We start from the raw sequence: 16,964 nt of genomic DNA, 5'->3' as shown, positions 1-16,964 counted from the left end.
ATTTTTCAGTCTCTAAAAGTCTTCCATGTCTAAATTATAAAAGAAAAACCACAGACTTGAGGGTATGAAGTTTTTCCCCCTTTTATTCTTTAATATGTGAGGTGATGATTCATTTTTTTTTTTTTTTTTTTTTTTTTTTTTTTTTTTTTTTTGTCTTTTTCGTGACCAGCACTCAGCCAGTGAGCGCACTGGCCATTCCTATATGGGATCCGAACCCGCGGTGGGAGCGTCGCCGCGCTCCCAGCGCAGCACTCTACCAAGTGCGCCACAGGCTCGGCCCGTGATGATTCATTTTTATTCAGCTCAGCAGTGAATCAAATAAGTCAACAGGGGCTTAAAATAAAGCAGGAGAAACACTGGTTTGGATTGTAAAAAGAACCCCTTGACCTCTAGGATGATAAAACTAGAAAATTGGCTCCTAAGTGAAGTTTGCAAGCCTCTGTCACATAACATCTTAAAAAAGAAAATAAACTAGAAGTCCTGAGTGATTCAGTTCTCTAGATGGAGACTAGATGGTTTGTTTGTCAAACAATCTGAACTTTTTTATGTTGGCTAGTATTTCTAATGGACACTAAAAAGCCCTGCAGGGGGAGAAATATGGCACAGAATTGTGTTTGAGAGCAGAGACCTTGGGCTCTTGGTTCAGATTCTAACTTTGATACTTGCTGAGTGTATCAACTCTCTGTGCCTCAGTTTCCTCATGTGTATAAGTGAGATGCTATTATCATCAATTTCATAAGTTGTTAAGGAGATTTAATTAGTTAATCCATGCAAAGCTCCTAGAATAATTTCTGGCACAAAGTATGTATTACTATTATTATTTGTAAGACCCTAAGCTTAGAGTGTTGTTCATGTGGGGTTTTTTTCTGCGATAATGGAATGTCCAAGGGGAACACGAAACACCTGTTATCACAAATTGACCAGAAGCTCTGAAACTAATTTTTCCTTTTCCTTTTGATAGATGCCCCCCTCCAAAAAAAAATTAATGCCTTTTGGGGAAGGTATATAATAAAAAGGACCCAGTAAAAAAGGGATGTGGTCAAAAAAGCTCCCTAGGGAAGAACAGTTTGGGGGCCTCTGATAGAGACCCAAAGCAACCCCGGCAATCATAGTGTGGCAACAAGTCAAAGAAAATGCATTCAAAATAATAAAGAACTTTAAAGATATTATTCATCTTTAAACTTAATAAGATGGTCTTTCCTTTATGTCTGTTGGGCTTTCAGGGGTTGCTGGGTTAATAACAGGATATGAATAAGAGGCGGGAAATCAGCACCTAGGCGTGCTCTAATCTACTGTGGAAACCTAAATGGATTTTGATAATGTCAAACCAAATGCAGGTGCCGGAGATGTGCAAGGGAGCTGGCCCCCAGAGGATGGTTGCTGTGGAGAAATTCAGACGAGGAGCCTCAAAGGTTGGTTCTTATGGTGGTGGGATCCCCCTATACATCAACTTCAGGACACTGACCTAATAAATTAGCTGCTACTACCAGTGAGTACATGCTACCTTCTCAGAAGCCACAGCTCCTTCTAGGGCTTTAGATGCTCCCCTCTTTCATATTCTACCCACTAATGAGACGGAACATCTGGGTGATAAAGTACAGGCTTTGGAGCCAGTCAAAACTGAGTTCAAATCCTGGTTCTGGTTCTTCCATGCTGTGTTTCCTCCAGCAATTAGCTTAACCTCTCTGGGCCTCCAGTCTTTTTTTTATAAAATGGGAACAATAATACTAACTACCTCATAGGGTGAGAGTAACAAGTGGAAGTGTACAAAGAGGAGCTTTATATGGTGCCTAGCACATAATAATAGCAATTAATCGCTAGCCAGTTACACGAACTGAAATAAAAGAATGAAAAACTATATGGCAAAGCATCAGGCTTTCTGTTCAGAATAAGGAATTTTTTTAAAAGACAAATATTGTGTGTGTACATGTGATATATATGCATGTGTACATGTATATGTATATGTATATGTCCATCTGTCTGTCTATCTATCAAGAGAGTCTAATTCTTCTACTATAGACTTAACTATGAATAAGCTTAAAACTGGGAGTCAGTACTTGCTCCAGGTCAAGTGCACCTTCATACTGAAGTTCTACTTTCCTTCACAACACCCTTTCCCTATCGCAGACCAAGTAAATAGGTCTTCCTCTGTGTTTCCATAGCATTTATACTTCTCTCTACGGCAGCCTGCAGCACCTGTTGTTAGGGGCTGTAGTGGCATTCACAGGCCTTCCTAAGTCTCCCTGACTAGATACTGTGCTCCCTGAGGTCAGGCAGAGCTGCGGATTCATCTCTGAGCTCTCTCTGCTTTGCATCTGGCAACGTGATCGATAAATGCTTATTGGACTGGATCAGGTTCCACTTCCCCATCTGCTGGGGGATTTTAACTGAACCTTGTGATGACTTTGTAAAATGAGAACCTTAAGGAAGATTTACTTTGAAAAGCTGCATGTAAACTGAACTTTCTTTTTTAAAAAATAAAATTATCTTTTGAAAGCTCTATGTGGAATTTACTATTTAAAGAACCTTCCTTGTGGATCCTTTTGAAGAGTCAAGAGTAAATTCTTAATTTATCTTTTGTGTAAATTCCTACAAACAAACCAGGAGAGGTGGAACGTAGTGAAAAGGCCTGTAGATTAAGAACTAAAAGTCAAGGGTCCTAGTCCTGATACTTAATGCCCTTGAACCTTTTGCGGAAGGAAAAGGCGACTATTTGGTCCGTGAACTCCCATGCTTGTTACTAAGTGGCTGGCTAGTTTTAGGCAGGTCTAGCTCTCAAGGTCCTCAATGAACTTATCTACATAAGAGTGGTTTGGATCCAAAGATATCTTAAGTGGCATTCCACTGTAGTCTGTTATGGTCTACAGAGTGTGCCAGGAGGGCTGTCTCTGAGTATATGCTATGAAGGATGTGTGAGTCTGTGTGTGGTGGTGATGGTGGGGTCAGTGGGAGGGAGAAGGGGTTATCAGGAAGCCTTTACGGTTGGTTGATTTACAGGTGACTTCACTTTAACATACTTGACTTATTTAACATAAGATATTCATACTGTTAAACAGCTATTGGTGACTGCTTTTAAACTAAATTCCCTAGGTGTGCAACTGAACTATGCTTTTGCAAAGAGGGGTTTTCACTTTTCTTCCATATATATGTACATAGGAGGATACATCAAAAAGTTCTCGGAAAATTGAATTAAAAGGTAATACAATTCCCTCCATGAACTTTTTGATGATTCCTCATGTATATATGTAGATAAACACATGTATGTATGTGATGTTTTGTCAAATACAAATAAATGTATTGACATTTTGAAATAATTTCAGGTTTACAGAAAGATTTCAAAAGTGTTACAAAGAATTCCTGTATATCCTTTGCCCAGATTCCATAAATGTAATACATATTTGCTGTATAATTCTTTCTTTCTATGTATATATATGTGTGTGTGTATATATATATTTAAACATTGAGAGTAAGTTATAGACAGAATCTTCCTTTACCTCTAAACATTTCTATGTGTTTTTCTTAGAAACAAGGATGTTCTCAGAAGCAGAAAAAAAAAAAACAAACAAACCAGGTATCAAAAATAGGAAGTTAACTGATATGATGCTAAATTTAATCTACAGACCTCATTCGAATTTGCCAACTGTTACACTAATATTCCTTATAGCAAAAGGAAAAAAATGTTTTTTCTATATACTTTCAAAAATCTTGAAAGTGATTGTGTTTAAGTTTTGTAATTTTAAAAACAATGAAAAAAGTGAAATGTGCAAATACTTCCCCAAAAGAGACAAAAAGAAAAGGTGGCTTTTGTAAATTGCTGAAGCCAGCGTGGGGAACCATGTCAGTGACTCTGTCCCTGGAGGCAAAGTCCCTAGATTGGTGTCCAGGTCTCTGCTGTTCTCTAAAGTCAAAGAGAGCAGTGTTGAAGCCAGGCTGATTTCCATAGACAAGGACTTGAACCTGGATCCCCTCAGCTATGCCAGCTGTTCAAGGACCACCACCATGGCTAGCCCCTAACAGAACACCATTGAGAAGCAGGCAGTAAGGAAACAAAATAATTAAGGTTTTAATCTTTTCCTAAGGGGCAGATATCCTCATACTGAGAAGTTATGAGACCTCAAGGAGGCAAAGTTGCCCAGTGGAACTAGTTAGCACTGGGTTTAAATACCAGCTCTGATAACTACCAGCTGTGTCTTTGGGCAAATCACCACCCCTCTCTGAGACTGTTCACTCCTCTGTATATAATAGGGGTGCTTTTGAGGGTGAAACCGAGTAACATGAAGTACCTGACTTGTAGGTGCTTTTACATCTATCTTGTCTGTTGCAGTGCTACCTAAAATCAGCTGTAACCTCTTATCCCAGATTTAAAAGATAAATTTGTGATGGTGTAATTGAAAATACAGGCTGTCTACTGTAGACACTATTAATGAAAAGAGAGCCAAGGGGTGGAGTGGGCCCTAATAAAACAGGCAGTCATTTCCAGAGCAGCTGACATCAATATACAGTGAGTGGTCAGTATGTCTGCAGGCTGGGTGGGGCAGGTCACAGGTCACAGGTATTAAAATGTGATAGCCAAAGAAAACAAAGTCACAAGTTCGAACACCCTAAATTGTTGGTGTTGATGTGTACTCTAGCTGCTTCTCATGTGGACAACTCTGTACAGCCTGCTTTAGTGACAAGCAGCCAGATTTTATTTACTTAACAATGATTAATGAATGTCCCAAGCAATGTTGGGTGGGTCATCCATTCATATGTTTACACAATAAATATTTATCAAGCATCTGCTGTATTACTAGGAAATCTTTGGCCAACATCAGAGTTGGGGTGTATGTTATATTCCCATTGTTCCTTATGCAGGCAGCCTGCAGTCCAGAGTCCTATGTCTCAGTTTGAGATTGAACTGGGGTATCAGGAAAAGAGGCATTAGACAAAATCCTGTAATCCTTCTGTTAAAGTCTGGCCAGTACCCCTAGTTTCTAGGCAATGACTGAGCATGGCATCCTGGCAAAGAGGACTGAGTCCAGCCCACATTTCCCAGAGCTGGGTCTCCCATGGCAAACTTTTCTGTCTACCCATGATCTGCACAATGATAAGTGGAGATAATCATTTTGCCCTAAGAAGTAGATGCTTAATATACGATGGTTCTGGCTAGTTCACCTCCAGCTTAAAGATGAAATTTTTAGGTTTTTAGAGGCAACACTCTAATGATCAATTTAACAGGATAGTCCAACTCAATAACTCCATGGAAGATTGCTCACGTAAATGTGAAGCTATTGCCTATTTCTGAAACATGCACCTAAAATTTCAACCAGTTAAATAAGACCGATGTTGAGCAAAACGACAGCCTTCCATAGCCACATTAGGAACTAATCATTTCTGAAAACGTTGCCATAATTCATTTATGGAAACAGCAAAACTATTCCCCAAACAAGTGATAAAGGGAATGGACTCATAGTCGTACCAGGAAAATGAAGCCTCATATTAATACTCCCTAACTTAACCGAACTCTGGAGGCACCTCAGCATAAATCTGCCTTGCAGATTATTCTGCTTCACATATTTTTATCTATTGCAAATAAAGTTGAATTCAGAATATTGCTTCAGTCATTACACCTCATTTCCATTTATTTGAGAATCAGGACAACCATCTGATGGTTCCACCGAACCAACAGATAGGTGAAAAGATTTTTCTAAGAACCTAAGATATACTGCCCAAGAATATAGATCGTCTGAGACAGCAGCCACTCACCAGCCTTCACCCTGCTGTTGGCCGGCCATTCTTCAGGAACAGATTTCCAACCTGAGTGTCACTGCTCCTGTGATGGTATTCCTAACATCATACAGCAATAATGATTTTTATAAAATCCTTCTGCTCTCAGGACTATATGGGGCCTTCACATCTTTTGAAACCTCAATTTGTTGCCTTAGACAAAATGGTCAACTCTTTGCCACTAAGAGTGTTAACAAATATTTATACCTCCGGCTGTTCAGGTGAATATGCTTTTCTGCATTAACAGGTAGTTCAGTTTACTAGTATTATTGATAGTAGCTAAAATTTATTGAGTGGTTATTACTAGCCACGTAATCTCCTGATACCCTTATGATTTTTCCCATTTTTCAGATGAGAGGACCGAGGTTCATGGAAGGTAAGTGACTTGCTGAAGGTCACATAGCTCTTCAGCAGTGGATTTGAGATCAAAAGCTGTCTATGGACTCTAAAGCACACACATGTAACCACTGTGCTGGCTGCATTTCAGATCCTGCACTAAGTACAAGGGATACACAGAGGCGTGTATCCAGAGAGCACAGACCAGATCTCTGGGTGTACAAGTCAACTCTTACAGGGAAGTGTGGTGATGAGAATAAAGATAAATGCAGGGGAGGGAAACTGGATTTCATTATTAACACTCATGTCAAGCCACAATGATACTGTGAACAAAAGGAACTATGCAACTTAGAACGGGGCTATGGGTGACAATCAGAAGCAAATATCCACCAGTGAGATGCACTTGAGTGACACCCATCTGTAACAATAGCCTCCAAAATGAGGGAAGTTGTTGCATCGGTATGTTGGCTACTGGTGTATTTGCTAGTAAATGTGTGGTAACGGGATATTTGGCTTGAACATCATGACCCCTTGCCCTTCTGAGAACTTCACCTGCTTTGGAAAAGTCCCATACAGGGAAGTGATCATTTTGAAACCCTGGACTGTGTTCATTGAGAAGCTGATGAGAGCCAGAGGAAGAATTACCAACCTCCCTGCTAATCTGGCTCCTAGTACCGTGCATTAAGCCAACTAGTAAAAATCATTATGAAGTTTTTGCTGAAAGGGCAAGTGTAGAAAAACATGTTTCTAAACAGAATAACAGTCTTTGCCATTTTTTTCCAACTTGCATACCATCTGGAAATTCCGATTTTTTTTTCAAAGGGTAGGAAAGAAATGTGCTCCAGGCACAAATAAATGTTTACAGCTGAGTTATAAACCGAGAATGGTAGGGCTTAAAACAGACAGGCTGGCAGTGACGGAGCTCAAGCTGCAGTGAGACAAATAGTGTTGTGGGGAGAAGGCAAGCTAGCTCTACTCACTGGCCCTTGTGAATGCGGAGTCATGTTTCCCACTGACCTGATCAAGCAAGTGTTTGCAAAGAAATCATCTGGCATTGGTTTTAATTCTTATAAAGGAAAGGAAAAAGGTGAACGGGCATTGTCTGTCTTGATGTTCTGAAGGCAGCCTTTGCCTTTGGAAAATAAAGCATCTCATAAGATGTGGCAGCCTGTGGAGACTTGTTAAATGGACCAACTGAGAGATGTAATGATGACGTCAGTGACAACTACTAAAAATCATTGATCGCTTATTGAGTGCCTGATACCACATGCAATGTTTTGCAAGGGTTATCTTGTGTATGCTGGACAGCAAGCTGATGAGGGAGCATTATTTCACAGATGAAGAATCAGAGGCAGAGAGAGGATAAATAACCTGCTTAAGGTCACACAGTTGCTAACTGATGGAGGTGGTGTTTGTATCCAGCCAGACCAGCTCCAGAATCCCATATTATAGAGGATCTTTCAATGCAAAATGACCAAGAATATATTATAACCAGCACTTGGTCATAAAGAAAAAACTGATGAATTGGAAGTTTGGTTTCCTCTCTCTGGTCTCCTATACTTTGTATAGTTATAGGAAAAGTTTAGAAAAGTAGAAATGGGTTTGGGAATGATATAGAGTAATCACCAACTTTTTTTTTGTGAAGGGCCAGATAGTAAATATTTTAGGCTTTGTGGGCCAGATAGTCTCTGTTGTACTTACTTAACTTCACCACTATATTCTGAAAGCAGCCATAGACATTAGGTAAGTGAACAGGTATGGCTGTGCTCCAAGAAAGCTTTATTTACAATAACAGGCAGCTGGCTAGATTTGGTTCGTAACATGTAGTTTGTTGACCCCTGATAGAGTAGATACCTTGAATTTAAAATGAGTCATAGGTTTTGAGAATGATCCACGGAATTCTACTTGGGAGTTTATTCTTTCTTAAAATCAGTGCACCAATGGGTACATCTAATGTGCCCTTTAAAACTCTTGTATACCTTGCCTCTGGGCCTAGCCAATCAAACTAGATTCCCTTATGCTATCTGACCAGGTCAGAATACTCTATTGAATCTTTGTTCTCAAGGCTCATCTAATCCCAGATCTATAGAAAAAGTGCTCCATGCCCTTGTAATGAAGATGCATGAGTTCATTCCCTTTAACATAGAAATACACATGAGACGATGAGTGATTCTGGCAGTCCATGTGCTCCCTCTTCTTGATGTGACACCCAGCAACTACCCAGGTTAAGGTTTAATTAAAAGAGAGCAGGGAAAAAACTAAACCATGAACAACAACAAATAGAAAAGGGAAGGAAAGACAAAGCCCAAAGAACATACTCTCCCAACTAATTAATCAAGTGCTTTGTTTCCACTAACATATCAGAGTGTGTAGGCTGCCCTATTAGACTTGTTTCCAAATCTGAAGAATGTAAACACTCCTAAAGACCAGGTAATGAAATCTCCATTGATGTGCCATCTTAGATGGGACTCACATGCCCGTGTTTTGCTTACATTTTAATTTGCTCCTGCAGGATACTTACCCAGTAATTGCTTAATAAGATTAACCTCCCTGGCAATGTGTGGTGTATCTTGATTAAAACATTATTGGAGTGAAGGATTATTGTATACCACAAAAAATGGAAGGGGTGTTATTTAATTAACTTATTACCAATATATCTTGATTGTCTCTTTGAAACACTGGAAAAGTAGTCGATTGGAATTGATTCAGGTTATCTAAATGTATAGAATTGGGAAGTGGGGAGGAAGGAGGTCACTGAGTATAAAAATTAAAACCTAAGGTCACTTTCACTAAAAGAGTTAGACATGTGTGAGAAAACTTAAACTTTCCCAGGCATTTTATAAGCCAAATTTTAAAACTACTTAAGAAGAGATCTGATATCTTCAGTTATCATAAGAGTACTGTTTTGCTGTTCAGAAAGGAAGTGTTTTGTGTTAATTTCATCTTTAAGCAATTTTAAATTCTCACACTTTTCCATAAGTATCCTATTGACAAAAAAAATTCATTGGAGAATAATTTGGCAAACATTTTGTCTGTTTCATAACTCATTTGGAAAATATCGGAACTGATAATGTTTTACAACTTATACAACATTTTCAAAAGCATGTTGCACATTTTGGTCTTTCCGAAGACAGTGGAAAGTGTTTCTTTATTTGCTGATTTAGAGACATGTGCTCTTAGGACTTGTTCTCTGAGCGGAGTTGTCTTCTGTTTTCTGCCCAAGCTGGTGTGGAGTGCAAAGGGCGGGGAGAGGTTGGAAATGGAGCTTAATCACAAATGAGGAGACTGGCTGATCTTAATTTACAGAGGCTAGTGCAGATCGGTGATTCCCGTTTGTGAAGGATGTTATTTAAAAACCATTTGTATATAACTTCAGATCGTATATACATATGAAATATATCCTTGTGTCTGATGATAGAGTAGGTATGTTCATTTTCAAATGTGTATTCTGCATTCTTCTGAAGGGATGGGGTACTGACTTGTAGATTTAAGGACATTTCTGGATAAAACATAACAGAAACCCCCTAAAGCAATGTTTTCATGAGCAGCACTATTAACATTTTGGACTGAGACAATTCTTTATAGTAGGGGGCTTACCTGTGTACTGTAGGTTGTTTAACAGCATCCCTGACCTCTACCCACTACATGCACCCCCTCCAACTGTGGCAATCGAAAAAGTCTTCAGACATTGCCAAATGTCTCCTGGAGGGCAAGAATGCCCAGGCTAAGAACCACTCTCATAAAGAAAACTGAAGGAGCAGAGGGTGTAGAGTATTGAAGGGTGAACAGATTTCAAATCTGAGGCCTAGTAATTTGGCTCTGGGCTTTTGGTCACTTAAGACAGAACATAGTCAGTTAAGGCAAAATATGCTTTTCACTTTTTGGTCTAGTTTTACTTATACGATAATGGTAAGCATGTAATTTCATCCTCAGATAAAACTTTTTCATGCTTCCAGGTAATTTAGTGTTATGATTATGACAGATGAGTAGAGTGGCTCTTAAAGACTGGATAAAAAGACAAAAAAGTCATGCTGGAAGCATTAGGCCAGGTCTGGGGAGGATAATTTAAGCAGCATGCGCATCTCAGGATGACTGCTGTACACGTGTGAGGACAGAATTCTGGAACCTTCTCTGTAGAAAATGTCTGATCTGAGGGAACCCCAGCATCCTGCCCAAAGAGGCACAGGACACGGATTTGAGTTCAAATTTGTACCTGCCAACTTGTCTGATTTGGGGTAAGTTTCTTTAACATTCTGGACCTCAGCTTCTCAGAGTTAATTTTCCTCCCTTTAGAGTTGTTGAAGTTACACAATGCTAAGCCTGGCACACAATAGGTACCTAATAAATGCTACTCTTTTTCCTTTCCTTGAAATATGCCTCTGGGGGGTAGTTTAAGAAATGTGGAGGTGAACTGGCTATCTATGCTAAGAGGCAGAGTAGAAGATTCCATGCTTGGAAAAACCCTTCCATACAGTCTCTTCCATTTGTGATTTCCATCTGGAATTAAGTATATCCCCTCATGTACCAGCTCTGCTAACTGTGCCATTGGCTGTGCGTGTCTTTTAATTGCTCCATGTCCCCACCTTCCCATGGTACTGTTTTCTCTCCTCCTTCTTAGCACCTTGTTAGCACCTATTTTTTTTTTTCCTACAAGAATACAGTTGCCTGATTGCTTCAATAAACATTTCTATTGTCCCCTTCACTGTTCAGAGAAGTGAAGCTTTGTTGCCTGGTTGTCAAAACTCCTTTCTATTCTCCCCCAAAGCAGAACAGCTCCAAGTCTGTCTCTTTCATGCTAAGCCAGGCGCGCTTCCTCCCCAGGGAGGCTGCATCTCTCCTGGGGGAGAGGGGCCCAGTCTAATGGCATGTGCTGCCTGCCGCTCTCTGTCTTCTGATTAGGCAGGACTTTTTCCTGCCGCCGCTGCTGCAGCTGCTGCTGTTGCTGCTGTGGCTGCTGCTTCTGCCCAGGCTTGGGATGCTTTCAAGTAGCTGTAGACCGTGCCAGTTGCTGTAGATAGCATAGGTATGCACATTGGTCTGAGTAGGCACTGTACCAGCTCTGAGTGATCCAGCCAAACAAGCTAACAGACAGGAACAGTAAACAGCTTTTAACAGGGGCATCTATGAAAGGCAACGATGTTTCTCCCCTTTTCTCTTTTGCATACCTTCCAAGATTTGGATTAGAAAACTTGAACCAGCTTGCGAGGGCTCTGAAATTTCCTGTGACCTCAAGAGGGCAGGCAGCAGCTGTAACCTCACCTTTGCCTCCAGATGGCATTGTTGCCACATCATCGTTTCCTGGTAGGCCGGTCCTTATCCCATTGTTAAAGGTGTGTCCATCTGCCGGCTGGAGTTGCCAGTTGAGTCCGAGCAGATGCATTGCTGCAGGAGAGACAAAGTAATGAAAATATGAATAGGTAATTCAGCAATGCAAATGTCACAGGAGAGGGCCAGGTGTCTTTTTCCAAGCGATTGCGTTTTAAGGAAGCTGCCGCTCAAAAATGGCTTGCCCCAGTCCGCAGGGATGAGCTAAATACAGAAAGCATATACTTCTGGTGGTTAGGACCCTCTTCCTGTGCTGTAACTCCCAGCATCAGGGGCAGGGCACCCCTCCTAGTGGGTGAAGAGGGAGGAGAAAACATAGTCCAGGTCTTCCAAATGGTGCCATGACGGAGGGCAAAATGTCCCTTTGGAATCACAGTACAGGGTACTGCTTTATCCCATCCATCCTTTCCCATGCTCTGGACAGTTGCTTTCCAGCAACATGGATCAGGACGGTTTCCCCCAAACTACTCAAAATGTAAATCAGCTTCAAACGTGGCTACCCACGTGGTAATCGCCTGTTGGTCTACCCTACCTGCTCTGAAACATCGATGCAGCTAGCTGTATCTGCGGTTGTACTGGCCCACTTTAAAGCCCACCTCCTTCCTATTTCAAACTTCAAAAATATTTTTCTTTCCACTCCTCTTCACAATAAATGGATACCTTCCAGCACGTTGAGGAAAAAGCTTAGTGGGGTGAAAATGGTGCATTGGGGGTCTTTCCTGAAAATATTACTAATCCTTCTCTCTCTCTTTTTCTTACTTTACCAGAGTATAGAATGAGACAGAGTTCTGAAGCACTGCCTCTTTTTTGCTAAGGGGAAAAGCACGTCTGCAGAAGACTTTACTTCCCTGTTTACCTCAGACCTCCAAACAAACTTCTGGTCTTCCCTGCCACTCTGTCTGTGCCAACTCCCCACAATTAGTTTAGCGAACTCAATCCATCCCTATCCCTGATGGTGCCTGGTGAGCTGCTTTTAGTGAGTGGAATGAAAGGCAAACTGAATACCTGTGCTCTTTCAAAGCCCTTATCTAAGAAATGCTTCAGTTGCTAATAAATAAGGAATCTGTTTGCCTGCATGTTTCCCATCCAATCACCGTGCTGTGTCTGTGGCATTTCAACTGGACACAGGTTGACGCTGTTGCTGTGTTTCCAGCACTGCGGGAGAGAAAGGGCTGTTGAGAGGGAAAGGTTCCAAGTTTGATGCGGGGATGGGAGAAACAATTAACCACAGGAAACACAATTAACAATGCTTAGAAAATTGTTCACACAGCAATTAATTCTGCATGCCTACCACCACTTAAAGTCAGGCTGCATTCTATTAAGGTTAAAAACCCATCTTCAAACAATACAGCTCAGACTGATGGCTGCAGATCAAGGCGGCAAGGTGTCCCTGTGTGCGTGCGTGCGTGCGTGCGTGTGTGTGTGTGTGTGTGTCTGTCTGTTTTCTCTTACACACTTTCCTGTCTCAGAACCACGTTTTCATTCTATACATTATTCTGAAGTGTGAGGGCCATTGTTGCAACTTTTCAAGATGATAAATACTAATAAGAATAAGTGACATTTACCGTACACTTTCCATCAAGGTAATACCTAATTTTCTCCTGCAGTTTATCCGTTATATGTAGGTCACTTGCTTGAAAAGACTAGATTCTATTGCCTCAAATAATCACATATTTTCACTGTACAGAGGTCAGGAAAGGAGAACTAATCATGATAACGATAGCTTCAAGATAACGATAGCTTCTGATTCATAATTACCAGATGAAGGGAGCCAAGGAATTAGCTATTTTAATTTTTTTTTTTTTAAGTGATACTACTGGGTTATTGGGGCTTGCCGTAAGCCAGCTGCTCCTGCCCTGGAGATGCAGTTCTTTCAAGGAGGGTCTCTGTGTTTTAAGACAGACACTACGACAGGTATTGCAGGTGCAGTTGGGGCCCAGGCCTAACAAAGCTTTGATTTCCATACCTCTGGCTAGGAAGCGCCAGGTTCCATCAAGTAAAGATGACATCTCCCTAATGCGCCATGCATATGAACACTTTTGTCAAATGCTTTCCTCCTGTAGCCCTCAATCCTGTCATTCCAAGGTGCCCAGCATATTGCAACATCAACCTTGGGACAGCACCAAGCAAACCATACCCTAACCTTACTGCACATAAAGAGGACATTCAGGAACTGTGTTCTCCCTGTTTTCAAGGATGCCTTCCTTCCTGCCCCCCTCCTTTTTTGTTTTGGGTTCCATAGCATCTCTTTATTTTAAAAAAAGTATTCTGAAAATAAGAAAACTACAGATGGGGTCAAAAGGGTTAGGGTCAGCGTATGCAAGGAAATTCTCAGACAACTCCCAGAAGTGAAAAGAAAAATAAGAAAGTGAGATGGAGATGGGAAAGGGGAAAAGCCAAATCTGCTGAGCATAAGACCTGTCCTCCCAGCAGAAGCAATGCAACAGAGATGAAACTCAAGTTTGGGCATATTTTCTGTTGTTGAATCGAACGTTAAGTAAATAAGTGAGAATTATATCAGAGGTATAACCACCTTCTCTTATTTTTTGGGGGGTATCTGAAATAGGCTTTTGTTGGCACTTTTTTTTTTCTTGATCAGCCATTCCTTTTCTCTTGTTTGAGTTAGAAAATGAGACTATCTTTCTGGCTTGTGGGGATGGACTAAAGTGTCCTCAGGATAAAGACCCAAGGGAGCTATGAAGTAAATGAGTTTCCTGACTAATGAGAACCCTATTTCTTATTCTGCTACTGATTGGCTCTGTGGCTTGGGCTGAGAAATCAGTGTCTCAATCAATCTCTCCCTTTACCTTTTGTAAAGGTTTCTCTTTACAGGTAGAATAATGGCTCCTTAAGGGCCAGAGAGAAGTTACACATCTACAAGCCCCAGAAGATCTGGCAGAGTGTCTTGAGTATAAAAGGCACTCCCTCGATGTTTACTAGAACAGAGTAGGATACACAGGAGCTTGGACTGTAGGACGTTATATGCTTATAAATAAAAAAAGTACATAATACACAGCTGTAGAGGATGGGATAAAACAGTGTTGGTAGCAATATGGACCAGTCTGCAAAGAGAAGCCTATTTTGATTATCAGTATATCAGTAGCTGCTGTCAGTCACTGAACCCCCGCTATGGACAGACACTGCAGTGGACATTCTACAGACATTATCTTAAGACTCCCAGGTAGATGCTATCATAATCCCCATTTCACAGATGAGGAAACTGTTGACTGTAAAGTTTGGTCACACGGGGATTTCAGAATCAGAAAAGAATTACAGTAGGAGATGGTTATCTGCTTTATATTTCACAGTGATCTGGTTACAAATTCTATGGGGAAGGAGTTTCAGAAAACCTGTCTCTGTCTCGAAGCATATGATAATTTCACTGGGGTTGATGAATGACTATTCATCATATTTAGCACCCCTTCCTGGGGGAAGAGTTATATTTCTTCACCCTGTGGAATTCAGCATACACTTCATCGCACAGTCATACAGTCATCCTGGATCTTGAGTGAAAATGGCATGGGTCAGAGCCACGGCTGACCAGTGAGAGAATACAGTAAACTGTGACTGTTGTAAACCACTGAGAGTTTGGGGTTCTTTGCTACAGCAGCCTGTCTGAGACCACACAGACTGATGCCTTCACTCCTAAGGAAAGTAGGAAATACCACTTTTAGGCAACAGGTCTCTGTGCATCCCTTTAAGTTTTATTGGGTCAGATTCTTTCTGAAACCCAGCCAGGGAGAGCTAGCTCATGTTTATAGCTGTCATATTTGCTTCTACAAACAACAAAAAATAGCTCTTAAATATTATGTCATAATACCACCAATTTTGATCTACTCTCAGGGCCAGACATAGAAAGTTGAGAAGGCTCAGAGTAGCCAGAGTTATTGGTTCTTCATCTCAAGATTTTATGCAAATGCTGGACGCATCAATTTACATTTTACTTAACAAGAGATCCCAGGTGCACTGGGGTGGTCCCCTCTCCCTTCCCCCTTGAATGCCCCAACAGCTCATCCCAAAATGTCTGGTTCAGACTATCTTAGGGTCAGAAGTGAAGTGAGTTTGGGAGGTCCTCTCCCTGATGTTACCCCCCCTCCCCAACTGACAGCCAAAATGTACAGTTCATCATGATTTGGCAGGGTCTGCTCTGGAGAGACCTTCAGATGGAACAATGTGGCTCCATGGGTCAGCAGGGATAGGACTGGGAAGGGCTCCGAGCAGAAGCTTGTGGAATCCAGGTGGCAGCTGGAAGTCAGCCACGAAAAACATAATAGGCAGGCAAACTCTGAAAGTACCCTCTGGCTACTTAGAGAAAACTTTCATAGGGTGTTGAAAAGAAACCAAGGTGGAACGGACAGACCACACACAGATCCCAGATTTCAGTAAGAATAATAAATAGACCTACCTGGAGTTAGGATGATATTTTCTTACTGAAGGTGCTTCAGTTTTGTGCCAGATGGGCTCCAAAAAAATACTCAGAGGGAGCCAAGGCAAGAGAAAGGGGTGGGGTTGGTTGCAGGTGACTGAGAATTCTCTAGCAACCACAGGACAGGGAGATTAGAGGCCTAGAAAAGTGGCAGCTGGAACGGGGGGTCGTCTAAAATAGTAATTAGGGTATGTGTGGGCTCTGCTGGGTGCCACTTAGAACCTTCTGTGTTCATTGGCTGGCAGAGGATCAACCTGACAAGAGAGTCAATCAATATGTCAGCAATGCTTCCCAGAGAGCTGCTCAGCCCCTGCTTGTCAAAGAGGGCAAACATGGAGGCCTGGATGCTCTGTGTTTGCTGAGCAGGCCCTCAGGAGCAGGGGGTATCTTTAAAGATCAGCCTTGTCGATACATAACCTGAGGAGGAGATTGGGTTTTCCCTTTGAAAATGGAAGACTTCAGGCCAAGCAGAGCTTAGGAAGTGGGAGGAGGGAGCCAAGCCTGCCGGGTCTTGTGGCTCAGCATGCGGACAGATTCACAAGGGCCTCAGAGAGGATGGCAAAGCTCATTCAGAGACCAGGTGGGATGATGGGAAGGGTCAGGGCTGGGTCTTCCTGCCTCTGTACCAGCCAATTAAGTCAACAATGCCAGGGCTCCTGCGGGAAACATAGCCAATTCCAAAAGTGCCACTGCTGAGAGGAGAGAACCACAGTGGAATTATCAGGGCTGACGCGCACAATTGCTAACCCTGAACTTGCTCAGGCAACCTGTAAAGGCACCTTTGCAATCAGCAGTGAAAATGAACACATGCTAATTCATCTACTTGATGATGATGGTGTTAATTAACAATAATTTTGACAATGTGCCAGGTATTGGGCTGATTACTTTAACTGCAGCCCTTGTTTATTCTTTATCATTCAGCAAATATTTATTAAGCACTTATATGTGTCAGGTGTGTCCTAGGCACAAAGAATAAAGCAGTTAACAAAAGAAATACTCGCTTTCACGAAGCTTGGATTCTTGTGGGAGACACAGAAACTAAACACACAAGGGAGAAACAGAGTACAGGGTTAGGGAGCACTAGAGGGGTGGGAAGTGGAAAATTGAAAGG

The 16,964-nt window shown here is 41.6% G+C and overlaps 1 protein-coding gene across 3 annotated transcripts in view; it reads right to left on the bottom strand.

The window, feature by feature from the left end:
- TENM2 (teneurin transmembrane protein 2) overlaps positions 1–16,964 on the bottom strand; it is an 890,342-nt gene that overhangs the window by 180,550 nt on the left and 692,828 nt on the right. For 2 of the 3 annotated variants that reach the window (XM_063084119.1, XM_063084126.1), the window contains exon 6: positions 11,362–11,484. The exons of the other annotated variant lie outside the window; for it this stretch is intronic. In XM_063084119.1, coding sequence (XP_062940189.1) covers positions 11,362–11,484 — 123 coding nt within the window. The remainder of the gene's footprint in view (positions 1–11,361; positions 11,485–16,964) is intronic. 3 annotated transcript variants of the gene reach the window in all.

This window comes from Cynocephalus volans, chromosome 2 (genome assembly GCF_027409185.1).
Source record: "Cynocephalus volans isolate mCynVol1 chromosome 2, mCynVol1.pri, whole genome shotgun sequence".
NCBI lineage: Eukaryota > Metazoa > Chordata > Mammalia > Dermoptera > Cynocephalidae > Cynocephalus > Cynocephalus volans.
The sequence above is the reverse complement of the archived record's forward strand: the minus strand, read 5'-3'. Positions and strand labels throughout refer to the sequence as shown.